The sequence below is a fragment of the Salvelinus sp. IW2-2015 genome, linkage group LG20 (assembly GCF_002910315.2).
Source record: "Salvelinus sp. IW2-2015 linkage group LG20, ASM291031v2, whole genome shotgun sequence".
NCBI classification, from domain to species: domain Eukaryota; kingdom Metazoa; phylum Chordata; class Actinopteri; order Salmoniformes; family Salmonidae; genus Salvelinus; species Salvelinus sp. IW2-2015.
The window spans coordinates 3,693,490-3,710,036 of record NC_036860.1 but is presented as its reverse complement, the minus strand read 5'-3'; the positions used below and the strand labels follow the sequence as shown (position 1 = coordinate 3,710,036).

General features: G+C 42.3%; 1 protein-coding gene across 1 annotated transcript; it reads left to right on the top strand.

Annotated features, from left to right (window-relative positions):
- The first annotated feature begins 685 nt into the window (after nt 1-685).
- Nucleotides 686-16,095, top strand: LOC112081363 (interleukin enhancer-binding factor 3 homolog). The gene is given in 19 exon segments (XM_070449179.1): nt 686-721; nt 878-1,086; nt 1,261-1,372; nt 1,708-1,810; nt 1,813-1,854; nt 4,181-4,272; nt 6,744-6,839; nt 7,060-7,171; nt 7,266-7,363; nt 7,872-7,983; nt 8,066-8,179; nt 8,271-8,476; nt 8,636-8,806; nt 8,929-9,066; nt 9,589-9,729; nt 9,851-9,971; nt 12,177-12,227; nt 15,260-15,658; nt 15,753-16,095. Coding segments are annotated over 19 exon segments (2,484 nt in total). The 3' UTR covers nt 15,884-16,095.
- The last annotated feature ends 452 nt before the right edge of the window (nt 16,096-16,547 follow it).

The following is a 16,547-nucleotide window of genomic DNA, read 5'->3' as shown; positions in this document are numbered from 1 at the left end:
ATGGTTTGTTTGGTATACATTTTAAAGTGAAAAATTGGTGTCTCCGTGTAATTCCGTTAGCATGGAATTTCCCTTGTCATGCAAAGCCACCCTTCACTTTAGGAAGGCGCATCCTTAGGGATTTCTTTGAACAGACCTGTGTTCTGTTACCCTTAAATACCATGTTTTTATATTATCAATAAAATGCCATCTGCTATTCCAGGGGAATCTGGCCTTTTATTGCTTTGCTGATTTTAAACATGTTCTTTTGTTGTCAGCAGAACGAAGCAGCAGTGTTGGTGTTCTGACTCAGGAAGGACCTGTTCTTGTATTACTGCCATATACACAGGATCGAAGACTCCAAAGCAGCTATGGTACCGCTTTTCTTATACACTCAATTTTAGGAAGGCTATTTTGTGTAAACCGTTTCTATTTGGTAGTGAACATGGAGCGCTTACGTTTTACTAGCCTCACCACTATAATAATTTGCCTATGTCTGACATAATTGATTGAGAAGATTATTTGTAAGTTAACAAGGACGTGGCATATAAGTAGACCTAAAAAAAAATCAGTTCCATCAAATGTCCACTAAGGGTAATTCAGGTTGCTGCCAGTCAAAACTGCCCTGTGCATTTGGAACACGTGCTCCTGCTTGCACTTGATTGCACTCTTCTAATTGGGCATGACTCTCACCCAGCAGTAGTCCATGGATGTGTATGTAAGGACAGTGAAAGCTGACAAAGTGAAATAGTCCTTGTTAGTCATTACTGTATTTTGAGAATTACAGGGGGGGTGGGTTTATCACATTGACTGTTTCTTCCTATCAAAGCCACTTACTGCCTACAATTGTGACCTGCTGAAGTCAATTCCTTAAAATAACTCCTCTTTTCCCGTCCAGCCTCCTCCCTTGCGCCACCGCTCCATGCGTATCTTCATGAACGACGACCGCCACGTGATGGCCAAGCACTCCGCTGTGTACCCCACACAGGAGGAGCTGGAGGGTGTGCAGAACATGGTGTCCCACACGGAGCGCGCCCTCAAGGCTGTCTCCGACTGGCTGGACGAGCAGGGAGAAGGTGTTCAAAGTCTGAGCCAGACGGAAACCGAGTCTGATAAAGAGAAGGAAGGGAAATGTATTCAAAATGGTGCATGGTGTACAACAGTTCAGTTGCGTAGAAATATTTCTTGCACCATCAAGGCTGGAGTGTTGATGAAGGCAGCATCACTTTCAGCTTTAAGTTTCAAAGGTAATTGACCTGGGTACGCATGTTCCTCTGTCAGTGAGCCCAAGGCGTCGGACAGGCCACAGCGTCCCTGCTGGGGTGATGAGGGTGGGCCTGGTGGCCAGGGCTTGCTGCTGAAGGGGGACCTGGACCTGGAGCTGGTCCTTCTGGTGTAAGGACAAACCCACCATCACCCTGCTGAAAGAACGTGGCAGACAACCTGGCTGTGCAACTCAGGTGAGTCCATTCACCTTCTGGTGTTTTCTGTGTCCTTCATATTCAGTTGGCTTTGAAGTTGAATTTGACGCTTTTCGAGAATATACTCTCCTGCATCATTTCAGTTGTGGGTGTGATGCATTCAATTTGGGAAGAATAGTCGCAACTGAATTCCGTAGCAAATATTTTTTGACCGTTTTTTTCTTGGTGGCACATGAACCTTGACTGCTTGGGCGGATAGCCACTACATGGCTATTGTATTAACAATCCCTCCCTGTTCTACTGGCAGACCATCACAGAGACAAGTAATGAGGTCACTCAGGTCATCCGTGAAGCCACCATCGTGATCAAGAGCACCAAGGAGCCTCCCCTGACCCTGACTATCAACATGAACGTCCCCTGGTCCGCGAGGAGGTGGAGAAACAGGCTGCCGGAGGTAGGCTGCCACACAGGGGCAGACGGTTCACTGGCGCCCCCTTAGGCAGGGAGACTATAAGCAGGCAGGCGCAGCCAGTCTAGACAGATATTGTTTATTTATTGGGCCTTCAATGGAGCTAGGGGATATGTGGGAACTGTCATGTAATGAAACCATGCTATGTTAATAGCTCTTTAGACTCTCGTAGTTCCATGTAATGTGATGTACATTTTTGAAATGGCCCATACACAGTATAGAAAGGCTAGTTACTGACTGAAAAGGGTTTTCTATTCTCCTATGGAGTCCAGACATTAACTATAATGAAGGCTTTACTGAGAATAACAAAAAAAACAAACACCACTTTGTTTGCATGTTTTATACTGAACACTGATGAACGGTTTGCATTGCAGCAAAAATGAGTTTGCAAAGTGTTTCAAAGTGTTCTGGTTACTAGACCCAGCAGTGGGCTATTGACTTGATGTTCATCAGCAGGGAGGACAACGGGTTACAGGATAACGCCAGGGGCTCTTGACTCTGCATGGCTGAATGTCACTATTCCCAGTCACAGGTCAAAATCAGGGGACACTACTGTGATCGCAGTCTTTGTAAATCCAATCCATGGGGGTTTGTCCGACGCAGGGAGTCATTAAGTTCAAATTAATTAATGGCAAAGAAAACCTACAGTGCCTCCTGTTTAAATTATTGGCACAGTGAAGCATTTTTTAAATTTTGGCTCTACTTCAAAAGTTTGGTACGGAAATCAATTGACCATTGAGCTTAAAAGTGCAGACTGTTGCTTTAATTTGAGAATATTTTCAATCCATATTCCGGTGAACTGTTAAAAAAAAAAAGTACAGTCTCTTTTTTGTAAACATAGTCCCCCCCCATTTAGGGGAGCAAAAGTATTGGGACAAATTCACTTGTGTAGTAATAAGTTTAGTGTTTGTCCGCATTGCATCAGCAAACACAATGATACATCAAGCTTGATGATAATCCTGAAATGACTCGTGAATAATTATATTTGTTTGAAAGTTAGATACACAAATATTCATACCAACCTGCCAAAATGCTAACTCCCCTGTTATTGTATTTGTGAGGTAAGCAATGTTTGGGAAAGTGTATTTGTGCTTCAAACTTTCTCAACACCATTCATATTCACGATTCTTTCAGGCATTATCCATAATCTATGGTAGCATCCACCATTAATGTAGATAACTGTTTAAAACGTTTCTTATTTTACAATAAAGGTTACTCCAAACGGACAAGATCATTATTACCATTTATTTCTATTGGGCACAAAATCTACATTCGAAACACAACCAAAACAAACAGGAAAATGCATCCACAAAATGTCGCAGCTTTATGTAGGTCAATTGCAATGCTATGAATATGGGACCCAAATATTAAACTTTTTAAACTACTTTTATAACAGAGTGAATTGTTGTACAAAAAGTGCTGTAATTTCTAAACGGTTCACCCGGTATAGATCTCCTCCATCACAAGCTGATGGTCCTGCACTCTTAACCTCGTAGTCATTGTTGATTTTCAAATCCAAACTTTTTGGAGTATAGAGCCAAAGAAGACAATGTTTCACTTTCCCCAATTACGGGAGGCCACGTATATTATGGGAAAGGATACTAGTCCGGTGGCGGCCCATGTTCCCCTCAGACTTTACTAAACGGGAAGTTGGATGTTACCCAACAGGCATCAACCTGCAGCCTTATCTTAACTGTGTCAAACATTTGAAGCCCAGTTTGGCTCTTGAAGGCCATCAGTTTTGCTGCAGTGTGGACTTGTTTTGATAATTTGTGCATCTGCACTTCTCTCTTGTCAAACGCTTCTAGTTTGTCAATTTTTAGGGACGCTGGACCTTTGACCAACTGGACGCTCTCTGTCTCGGAAGGGGCTAAGCAGTACACCCAGTATAGGGGTGAAGGGGAGGGGCTCTACCTCTCATTGTTATAGCAAAGCACTCAGACTTCATAACTGGGCTGAGGCATACGAGTTGACATTGAGTTAACATAATGGAGACAACCTCCCTTTTGATAATTCACTCCCACTGTAATCTTACATCCATACACATTTTTCTCCATATAGGCCTACTGGGAGTGATCTTAAGAAATCACCCACTTAACAGCAGTTTCTGAAGTGGGTTGAAGTTACATATCTTTAGTGTAATTGCAGTTTCACTGAGAGGTTCAGACCATTAAGTTCTCCAGGTGGGGGGGTCCCCCTCCCCTTCCCCGTCCTGCCTGTGGTTTGGGAAAGCTGCCTACTCCCCCTGGCCGTGTGACAGAACCCCCCTTGGTCAAACTGTACCTTGTCTTCTTATTCCACCCGCCAATAGAAACGCTATCAGTCAACGATCCCCCGGATGTTCTGGACAGGCAGAAATGCCTTACTGCCTTGGCATCTCTTCGCCACGCCAAGTGGTTCCAGGTTTGCATCTTGTCTTTATTTGTCTTAAAGTAGTTGAGTTTTTTTCTCCATTTGACGCAGTTTCTTTCTTTGGTCGTTTTTCCTGTGTTTTTATTTTTAAATGTCCTTTCGAAGTGTATCTATCACCTGTAGTAGACTTCTTACTCTGTGGTTTTTATAGCGTTTCCAACGAAACCTTTGTCATTACCTTGTAGAGATGCTCTGCTGACTTAACAGGTTTGATTTCAGTGTCATTGAAAATGTTCAATGCTGCTTTTAGAAAGGACGTTCAATAATCCCCTCAAAGCAACCGTTGTCTTAAACCACTGCTTAATTTTGATCAGAGATGTGGAACTAACTTGCTCGGGTGCAATATTTCTCAAATATTATCAATCGACGACCCTTTTCTGTACCATCATATTGTGTTGAGGTTGATTCCTCGTTGTGGACTATGTTGATTCTTAGTCATCATAGTGAACTGTCATCTTTCGCTCTTAACTGTAAGCGCACCATCTCTGTAGCCTGTTCTTGTAGAGTGTGTAGGCTCCAATCCCCCATGCTCTGGCTGTTTCAGCTTTCTGTGTGCCACAAGAAAGGAATATTGCACCTTAGTTAGAAAATGTAAAATTCACTAGTCCGTCTTCTGGGCCCTCATTTATAAACATTGCTTACGCACAAAATATGCCCCAAAACATGCATGCACCAATGTTGGCATTAATTAAAAAAACTGAACTGAGAGAATGTGCCTCTCCTCCCGCGAACTTTAGACCATGCATAAGCACAGTTTCTAGTTGTTGAAGTATTACATTGCAAGGTGAAAGTGGTAGCCTTGTGCTAATGGGGAATATTACTCCTACTCATAACAAACGGTGGCCTAGCTAAAATTAATGCCAAAATCTGCCATTTAGTGAGAAGAGCAAAATGTTTTTTATTTTCTTAGAATTCTAAAATAAAAACCTATTTCACTCACATGATCATTGCAGAATACATTTTTCACCTTTTCAGACTCGTGATTTGAAGGGCTACTCGCAAAATGGTCTATAGGCCTACAACAAGTTGGTGTAGGCTACCATTCTTCCCATCGCTCGTTGAATTTGACTTACGTTACTTGAAATAGCTTATCTATTTACTACTGTATTTTGCTCTGTGATCCATTCCAAAACGCTGTTTAACAGTAGAACAGACAGTTCACCTTTTTCATTGACGTTTGTAGGCTAGGCCTACGTCTGAATACTGTTATGTCAAATTTCTCCAGTAGACAATTTTATTTAGAAGCATAATACATACATCAAACTTTTGTATAATACATTCCTCAACTTTTCTGGCCATGTTAAGACGGTTGAGTTTATATTCCTGAAGTAGCCATACAACACATTACCATGACACATCTCTCATTTGGGCCAATTGGATGTGCTATTTATAATGTCATGTTTTTAGTCTATGCATCCAACAGGAGAATTTAACCGGTGAACAGGCAGTTGATCTTTTGCATTGAAGTGTGTAGGCCTACGGTAGTTTTCATTTTTTTCAGAGTAGATATTGTTTCAGAACTTGTGGGCATTGCTACATATTTAGGTTTGTGGGGAAAAAGTCAATTCAAAACATTATTGCATTCAACGATCTGTTTACAGGTCCACAATTTGCAATTAATTTTGGCTTTCAGAAACAGTCAGATACAGCAAAAGAAAACATTCTGCCAACACAAGACATTTGATCAAGTTCACCATTGCTATTTCCTTTAGATGCTGTCTTTGCCTAATTCTAATACTAGTATACAGCAAATAAGGGCATTATTGTCACCATAAAATGTGAAATATGGGTGTTTTCTGGTGGAGTTATCATGCTCGTTAATTAACGCGCACACTTAAAAAAAAAAAAATAGGACTGGTCTGATTTCTAACGGGGAAAATGCAAAGTTTGTATAAATCCTTTTGTCCGTGCGCAGTCTTTTCAGAAATGGCGCACATATTTACTGTTAAATTCACGCAATGGTTATAAATGAGGCCCCTGGTATACCCCATACACCTTACAGTAGCTCTAAAGGTTATTGTATCACCACTCATTAAACTAAGCAGATTATAAATACTGTCATTGTCCTACATTTTTCCATGTCAGCATTTGGCTTTACATTGACTCCCCTTCTCCCTCATCATTTAACAGAATCTCACAAGTTGACACATTTTTGATACAGAGCTGCAAGAAAAACAATTGCTCAACAATCACCACTATGTCATACCTATTACTGTACCACTGATCAAATCTGCTTTTTATTTCACACACATGGAGTTGGATATTAAATTCAATAACCACATCTGCAGACAGAACAAATATCAGATTCATGCTGCACTCTTCCCATTCTGTACCACAATAATGACAAAGCAGAGCCGTTAGTCTGTGTGGCTTTTTGATGTAGCTGCTGCTTCGTGTTTTTGTGAGTTCTTGTTTTACTAAGGCTCCCTCTCCCTCCTCCCCCTCCCTGCTTGTGTCTCCAGGCCAGGGCCAATGGGCTGAGGTCCTGTGTCATCGTCATCCGCATCCTGAGGGACTTGTGCTCCCGCGTCCCCACTTGGGCCCCACTGCATGGATGGGTGAGTCACCAGCAGCATTTTCTGCCAGCTGGTTCTTCGAATGCGAATTTGGGTTGAGAAATGTCATTCTAATTACAGTGGTCAGGTTTGATGTGTAAGATGGGAATTTATTTAAGGGGCTTAGTACATCAAACTTCAACAATTTCTTATTTACAGCCTTTTTATCCAATTTGCCAAACATCTGGACAAAATTCAAAAATCTTCCCTTCACCCCTTCTAGCCAATAGAGCTGCTGTGTGAGAAAGCAATTGGCACAGGGAACCGGCCAATGGGGGCAGGAGAGGCTCTGCGAAGAGTTTTGGAGTGTCTGGCTTCTGGAATCCTCATGGCTGGTGAGTAGTCTCAAAGAGCGGAGAGGACATGTCCTCGCACCTCTGCTCCACATCACAAGCCAAAAGATGTCATAATTTGCCTGTTTGTTTTTAGATGGTGCTGGAATCTGTGATCCATGTGAGAAGGATCTGACAGATGCTATTGGCCACCTGGACCTCCAGCAGAGGGAGGACCTCACACAGAGTGCCCAGGTGAGTCACATCTACATCCACAGGGCCTCCCGAGTGGCGCAGTGGTCTAAGGCACTGCATCGCAGTTGCTAGCTGTGCCACTAGAGATCCTGGTTTGAGTCCAGGCTCTGTCGCAGCCGGCTGTGACCGGGAGACCCAGCGGCACACAATTGGCCCAGCGTCGTCCGGGTTAGGGGAGGGTTTGGCCGGCAGGGATGTCCTTGTCCCATCGCGTTCTAGCGACTCCTGTGGCGTGCCGGGCACGCTGACACGGTTGCCAGGTGTTTTCTCCGACACATTGGTGTGGCTGGCTTCCGGATTAAGTGGGCATTGTCAAGAAGCAGTGCTGCTTGGTTGGGTGGTGTTTCGGYGGACGCATGGCTCTCGGCCTTTGCCTCTCCCGCATTCGTACGGAAGTTGCAGCGATGAGACGACTGTAACTACCAATTGGATACCACGAAAAAGGGGTATAAAAAAAATCTATACTTGTTTGCTGTAGTGAATGGAAAAAATCACCATCTGTTTTCAGCATGCCTTAAGGCTGTCTGCCTTCGGACAGCTCCACAAAGTGCTAGGGATGGACCCCCTTCCCTCCAAAATGCCCCGGAAACCCAGGAGCGAGACCCCAATTGACTATACAGGTAAGCCAGGCTGCAGACATGTGCATACAATTTAGTGTCCATATTTTGGAAAAGCTCAGCAGTCCCTGTGTTTTTGTTGCAGTCCAAATCCCCCCCAGTACAACCTACGCCCCACCAATGAAGAGGCCCATCGAGGAAGAGGAAGGAGGGGAGGACAAAAGTCCAAACAAGAAGAAAAAGAAGTTGCAAAAGAAATGTAGGTGTTGCTAAGTTCTTCCTGTTCAGCATAGTTCTTCAGTGTTTTTTTTATCCTTATCCTTATCTTATCTTATCTTCACTCCCCCCAGCCCCAGATGAGAAGTCGGAGCCTCCCCAGGCCATGAATGCTCTGATGAGGCTYAACCAGCTGAAGCCTGGCCTGCAGTATAAACTCCTCTCCCAAACTGGCCCGGTGCACGTACCAGTCTTTACCATGGCTGTTGAGGTGGACGGCAAGAGCTTTGAAGCCTCAGGCCCATCCAAACGCACTGCCAAGCTTCACGTTGCTGTCAAGGTGAGTGGGTGGATGGGGGTGGGTGGATGGGGGTGTACAGGGTAAGTGGTATATATGTTCTAAGCGTTTTGTGTGTTGTCATGAAATCGGTGATTGTAACTATTGTCTGCTGCGCTTCACATATTTTCCTTTCCAATCTTCTGCCTGGCCCAATCATAGGTCCTCCAGGACATGGGCCTCCCCACAGGTGTGGAGCTGAAGACTGCTGAGCCAGTGAAGACTGAGGTGGCAACGGCCATTGTGGAGGTGGTGAAGCCCTGCATCACTCCCATCGCAATGGACACCGCASCCACAGGGGCGGACAGCGTGGAGGCCACAGACGGTGCAGAGGTATGGGTCCCCTTGAGTAGAACTAAAAACCATGTTTTTGGACACTACGCTCGGTTTTGACTCCAGTTTCTTGTATTGGCCTTGTTTACAGAGAAATTAAAATGTCTGTCTCTTTGTCTTAGAGTGCTCGTCAACAGGGACCAATCCTGACCAAACATGGGAAGAATCCTGTGATGGAGCTGAACGAGAAGCGGCGCGGCCTCAAGTATGAGCTCATCTCAGAGACCGGAGGCAGCCACGACAAACGCTTCGTCATGGAGGTTAGTGTCTCAGGTGTGGATGAAGTGCCCATCCACCCTGCAACCAGACTGATGCCTTTAGGATCTAACAGTAAATATCCAGCTGCTTCAATGAATGAAGAAATGTACTTTATTTGCACCAAATCTCGATTTTATTTAAATTTTATAGAGGTGTCTATTTATATTTAATTAAATTTTTTGTGTTTTGGTTTTGAGTATTTACCCCTGCATCACTATACTGAGAGCTTTGTCATTTCTAACATTACATTTGGGTGTTTTMGGAGCTTTGTTCATGTATATCTGTGGCTCCCATACTGCAGAACGAGCAACAAGGAAGTATATTGGTGAGGTACATTTTTCAAAACAGTGTCTGGACACTTCTATAACAACATACAAATTGAAATTTGGTTCAAATAAATTGAACTTGTCCTTTTAAACATGGACAATAACAACATGAGCTTGGCTTTGACACATTCTGTGTCCCATGCTTTATTCTGTTCTTGCCTGAGTCTATGTATTGACCTGTCTTTCCTCCTGTTCCAGGTGGAGATAGATGAACAGAAGTTCCAAGGGACTGGCTCCAATAAGAAGGTGGCCAAAGCCTATGCAGCCTTGGCAGCCCTGGACAAACTCTTCCCAGAGGGCTCTGTGACTGAGGCAGCCAAGAAGAAGAAACTCCCAATGGTAAGATTCCCTCTGCCTCACTGTATATCTTTGCTTGCTATTGTTTGTAAAATATATTAGCTGAGTAATGATGGTTGCTGCTGACCTCTGTCCATTTAGTCCTTGTGTTTTCTCCCAACAGCATGGGTTTGGCATGATGGGTGACCCGACTGGTGACCCGGCAGCCACTCCCAGGGGCAGAGGTAGAGGGCGTGGCAGGGGGAGGGGCCGAGGGTTCAATAATGGTGGCAGCTATGGACAAGGTAAAACAGAGCTATATGCTACCTATAGTGCCCTCAAAGTATTCACACCCCTTTTACTTTCTCCATGTTTTGTTACAGCCTGAATTTAAAATTTATTAAATGTGTATTTTGTCATTGGCCAACACATTACCCCAATGTCAAATTTTTGAATGTCTACCCCATCTCTGTACCCCGCACATGCAATTATTTGTTAGGTTCCTAAGTTGAGCAGTGAATTTCAAACACAGATTCAACTACAAAGACCAGGGAGGTTTTCCAATGCCTCGCAAAGAAGGGAACATATTGGTAGATGGGTGTGAAAAAAAAGAAGAGAAAAAAAAGAATTACGTAAAAAAAAAAAAAAAAGTAATCCCTTTGAGCATGGTGAAGTTACTAATTACACTTTGGATGGTGTATCAATACACCCAGTCACTACAAAGAWACAGGCGTCCTTCTCAACTCAGTTGCCGGAGAGGAGAGAAACTGCTCAGGGATTTCAGAGGCCAATGGTGACTTTTAAACAGGTACAGAGTTTAATGGCTGTGATCGGAGTAACTGAGGATGGATCAACATTGTAGTTACTCCACAACACTAACCTAATTGACAGTGAAATGGAAGCCTGTACAAAGTAAAAAATATTCCAAAACATGCATCCTGTTTGCAACAAGGAACTAAACTAATACTGCAAAAAATTTGGCAAAGCAATTCACTTTTTGTCCTGATTACAGTGTTATGTTTGGGGCAAATCAATACGGAGTACCACTCCATATTTTCAAGCCTAGTGGTGGCTGCATCATGTTATGGATATTCTTGTAATCTTTAAGGACTGGGTTTTTCAGTATAAAAAATAAACTGAGTGGAGCTAAGCACAGACAAAATCCTAGAGAAAACCTGGTTGTCTGTTTTCCATCAGGCAGTGGGAGACTATGYCAGGACAATAACCTAACACACAAGGCCAGCTATACACAAGAGTTGCTTATCAAGAAGACATTGAATGTTCCGGAGTTGCCTAGTTACAGATTTGACTTAAATCAGCTTGTAAATCTTTGGTAAGATTTGAAAATGGCTGTCTAGCAATGACTTACACGGAACCCAAACTGGCTGCGAGCGTGCGTGCATAAATGTCTTTTGTCCCCCCACACCAAACGCGATCACGACACGCAGGTTAAAATATAAAAACAAACTCTGAACCAGTGACATTAATTTGGGGACAGGTTCGAAAAGCATTAAACATGTWTGGCAGTTTAGCTAGTTAGCTTGCACTTGATTGCTAATTTGTCCTATTTAGCTAGCTTGCTATTGCAAGCTAATTTGTCCTGGGATATAAACATTGAGTTATTTTACTTGAAATGCACAAGGTCCTCTACTACAACAATTAATCCACACTTAAAACGGCCAACCGACTCGTTTCTAGACATCTCTCCTCCTTCCAGCCTTTTTCGTCTTTGAACTTATATGGTGATTGGCATCTACACTTTCATAGTATTACCACGACGACCGGCAAAACATTCCGTCTTTCAATCACCTACGTGGGTATAACCAATGAGGAGATGGCACGTGGGTACCTGCTTCTATAAACCAATGAGGAGATGGGAGAGGCAGGACTTGCAGAGCGATCTGCGTCAGAAATAGAAAGGCGTTCTATTTTAGCCCTTGGCAACGCAGATGCTCGGTGGCACGCGCAATAATTGAATAACATGGATTTCTAAATGTATTTTGCGAAGCTCGCGCACGCTATTTGTCCGGTCTGGTCAGCATGTAACAAATGACCAACAACCAACTTGACAGAGCTTGAAGAATTTTTAAAAGAATGTGCAAATATTGTACAATCCATGTGTGTAAAGCTCTTAGACTTAACCAGAAAGACTCACAGCTGTAATCGCTGCCAAAGATTCTAACATGTATTGACCCAGGGGTGTGAATATTTATGTAAGTTAGTGTGTGTATATATTTTTTGGGTCCACGAACATGTTTTTCCTTTGTCATTATGGGTGATTGTGTGTAGGTTCCGGGGAAAAATATATATATTTTGAATTCAGGCTCTAATACAAGAAAATGTGGGATAAGTCATGGGGTATGAGTACTTTCTGAAGGTACTATTTGCAATTGTGTGTTCTGTACCTGAATTGACTTTATGCTGTAAATACTGTTCTTCAATATATTAAATGGTAGGCAACATCTCACGTCAGCTGAGAAATGTAATGGTTGGTTTGCTTAACTCCTCAGGTGGCTATGGAAGTTATGGATATGGGAACAATGGAAACTCTGGAGGCTATAGTGAGTATTGATTTTCCCTCATCTTCCAATCCCTGGAATAGTCTTCCGACTTCTAGTCTGGTTTTTATTTGATATGTCCACTAGAGGTCGACCGATTATGATTTTAACGCRGATACCGATTTATTGGGAGAACCAAAAAAAGCAGATGCCGATTTTTATATATATATATTTGTAATAATTAAAAAGCTACTGAATGAACAATMAACCATTTTATTTTAACTTAATATAATACATCAATAAAATAAATAATGAAACATGTTCAATTTGGTTTAAATAATGCAAAAACAAAGTGTTGGAGAAGAAAGTAAAAGTGCAATGTGTGCTATGTAAAAAAGCTAACGTGTAAGTTCCTTGCTCAGAACATGAGAACATATTAAAGCTGGTGGTTCAATATTCCCAGTTAAGTTTTAGGTTGTAGTTATTAAAGGAATTAATATATATATCTCTATACCATTTGTATTTCATATACCTTTGACTATTGGATGTTCTTATAGGCACTTTAGTAATGCCAGCTTAATTTCGGGAATTGATAGGCTTGAAGTCATAAACAGCGCTGTGCTTCAAGCACTGCTAAGAGCTGGCAAAACGCAGTAAAGTGCTGTTTGAATGAATGCTTATGAGCCTGCTGCTGCCTACCACCGCTCAGACTGCTATATCAAATCATAGACGTAATTATAATAAAAACACAGAAATACGAGCCTTTGGTCATTAATATGGTAAAATCCGGAAACTATCATTTCGAAAACAAAACGTTTATTCTTTCAGTGAAATACGGAACCATTCTGTATTTTTGTCGAACGGGTGGCAACCCTAAGTCTAAATCTTGCTGTTACATTGCACAATGTTATGTCATAATTATGTAAAATGCTGGCAATTTAATTATGGTCTTTGTTAGGAAGAAACACAGTTCGCAAAGAGCCAGGTGGCCTAAACTGTTGCATATACTCTGCTTGCACTGAACGCAAGAGAAGTGACACAATTTCCCTAGGTAATATTGCCTGCTAACATGCATTTATTTTAACTAAATATGCAGGTTTAAAAAATATACTTGTGTATTGATTTTAAGAAAGGAATTTATGTTTATGGTGCTTTTTTCGCGAATTAGCTTTTGTTAAATCATCACCCGTTTGGCGGAGTTGAATTAGGCTGTGATTTGAGGATAAATTAACAGGCACCGCATTGATTATATGCAACGCAGGACAAGCTAGTTAACTACACATGGTTGACGATATTACTAGGTTAACTAGTGATTATGTGAAGATTTATTGTTTTTTATAAGATAAGTTTCATGCTAGCTAGCAACTTAACTTGGCTCATTGCAGCCACAAGGTCCTTTTGACGCTGCACTCGCGTAACAGGTGGTCAGCCTGCCACGCAGTTTCCTCATGGATTGTAATGTAATCGGCCATAATCGGCGTCCAAAAAGGCCGATTACCGATTGTTATGAAAACTTGAAATCGGCCCTAATTAAGTCGGCCATGCCGATTGAATCAGTCGACCTCTAATGTCCACCTTTTATCATGAGGACACTACAAGCGGGGTTCTCACTCTACTCACATTGTAATATTAGCAGAAGTGTAGTTTGATCAGAGCACAACATGCTCAGCCATCTTGGAGGAGATTTAGTGGCATACATCTGGAGGTTCCCAACAAGACAAGACCTGGAAAAGTTATTTTGTATCTATAATCAAAGTATCTTTTTGTTTTGGAGAGAGTATGCCATTGTTTAGATGACATTCAAACTACCAAAGGAACCTGAGTGCTCTTATTCCTGGTTCGATTATGATTTTACATTTCTCTGCTTTGTTAAGCCACAGGACTCAATCTATATCACTTTGACCCCCCCCCCCCCCAATAWMAYYKCCCCRCCRWCCAGCAGCCTGTTCTGAGGAAACACCTTCTTGAGCGTGACAGGAGCAGAGAAATCTAAAAGTCCCAACAAACAAAAAAAAGCTGTTTGAAAACAATTTGACCAAATCATTAACACATGCCACTTTTTATGGCAAAAAACAAACCAATCTAATTAAATTTTTCCTTCTCTGCTCTGTCTCATTCTTTAGGTGACTTTGTCTCAGACTGCTATGGCTACCACGAGTTTGCGACATAGATCATCCCAATCTTTTAAATCAAAACAAAATGTAGAGAAAGAGGAGCAAACTATAGTGTTCCCGCAACATGAACTCCAATCACTCCCCCGGGAAAGAACTGTCCCTTTACTTACCCGCTACGACTCATGTCCCAACGCCTAGAGAGATGGGAGGCCAGTGAGTGCATGTTGCCTTTGGTCACCTTCCATACCCTCTGCCAACCCTGGGACGTACCTGGACACCTGGATATGCCAAAAGACACGGGCACACTTTTCCAATAGACTGCCCTCCTTAGTGGAATTGAGACCAGAGCGTTATGGTTGGCTGATGGTTAATGGCCCACTGTGATGACATGCACATTGGAGTGGGTCAGACTGGGGAGATTGATCCCATTGTGGCCATCTGTCTTGAATGTCTACAAAAAAAAAGTGAAATTTCTTATGKTGTGAACGGTCTTATTTTATTGTCTGAACATGTATTATCAATCACCTCATTGTCAACATGTTTTTTATTTTATTTTGCCTTTTGTTATGGGATCATAAGGCTGCTTTGAGTATTTGCAGTTTATTCAAATGTCAGAATTGCTAAATCATGGTGATTGATGCATGATGGTGGTTACATGCTAGTCTTATCTTGAAAATGACAATATTCACAATGTCCCTCATTTATCTCACATGTGAGGCACCGTTAGGCATGAAAGAACCACGGCGTTGTTGATACTTGCACAAGACTGATTCTGACATTCTGCATTATGATTGTGAAGTAAAAAATAAAGTCTTGTATGTTTTTTWAAAATAAATGTGATATCCCATACAATAATGTGGTACTACAATTTTAGTGAAACGCTTCACTTTCTTGAAAATGCAATGTATTAATCTTAGTGCCTTTACAAGCATGGGTGTGACGGCAGTAGAACTCTCTACAAAACCCCCTCTTTTCTTTTAGATTATTACAATAGTGGAGCAAATGGTGGAGCTGCGGCTGCTGGCACCGTTACTGAAGTCCCTGCGGCCAGCACTACAGGCGTGGCAGCTGCAGGAACCTATGGTTCATACTACCAGAACGATGGAGGCTACTCCACCCCTTCTCCAGCCCCCAAAGCCCCTGTCAAAAAGGAGGCCAAGTCAACCTTCCCTGGACCACCAGGAGTTGGTGGAGGGGCCCAAGGGTCCTACCAGACCACCCCTGGCCAGAGTGCCTATAACCAGTATGGTCAGGGCTATGGGCAAGGCAATAAGACCTTCAATCAAAACCAGGCAGGAGCAGAGGTTTATCCTTACAGCACTGCCTACCCCAGCCAGGTGACGGGCAGCGCTGTTGCCAGCCAAGACTACAGTTACGAAGGTAAGTTGGATTCTCGGCAAAGGGGAACACAAGTACACCGTAACATAAGCTGTTTTATTGACAGTTTCACTAATCAACTTACTCTTTTCCGTAGGTTACGGAAATCAGTCAAATTACAACGCACAGGCAGGAGCCAACCAGAGCTATGGTGCAAATCCAGCCCCATACCACAACCCAGTAGGATACGGCAGGGGAGACCCCACTGTAAACTACCAGTACAGATAGACTGAATCCGCCCTCGGCATACCCCCATCTGAGCCCCACAGTACCACCCCACAACCCTGTCACAAGCATTCTCCAAAGAAGCGATGGTGGCTGTCCMGYTTTTTCCATGTCTGCGTGCATTTGTGTTTTTTTTTTTACTTTAAAGAAATAAACTGGACTTATTAGTTGGCAGCTCCCCACGGCTGAATCAAATGGTCTATTTCATCACTTTGGTCAGTGTTCAAGCTTGTATTTTCTTTGTATGCACTCCACCAATTTCCCCTCCCCCACAATCACTACCACCCAAAAAAGAGGGAATGACATCTTAAAAAAAAAAAAAAAAAAAACTTTTTTACCACCAGTTATGATTTTATTTCTGTCCATACACAAACAGTTAACTATGTTGCCCACTAGTTGTTTTTGGCTGAGGATTTGTTTAAATTTTCATTTTACAATACAATGGGTCTGGAGAACTGCTTGTTTGAAGTTTTTGCTTGTAATTTTAGACATTTATTTTTCAATGTTTTACTTGATGTATTTCTGTAGTTTAATTTTAACAAATTATTTTGGAAGTTACTAGAATGACATTTAAAATGTCTGTCAAAGTAGATTTGGTGGTTGGGATTATTTTATTTCTCAGAACCGTGTATAAGAAAGTGGTGTTTGTATCAATAAAGGACTTTTA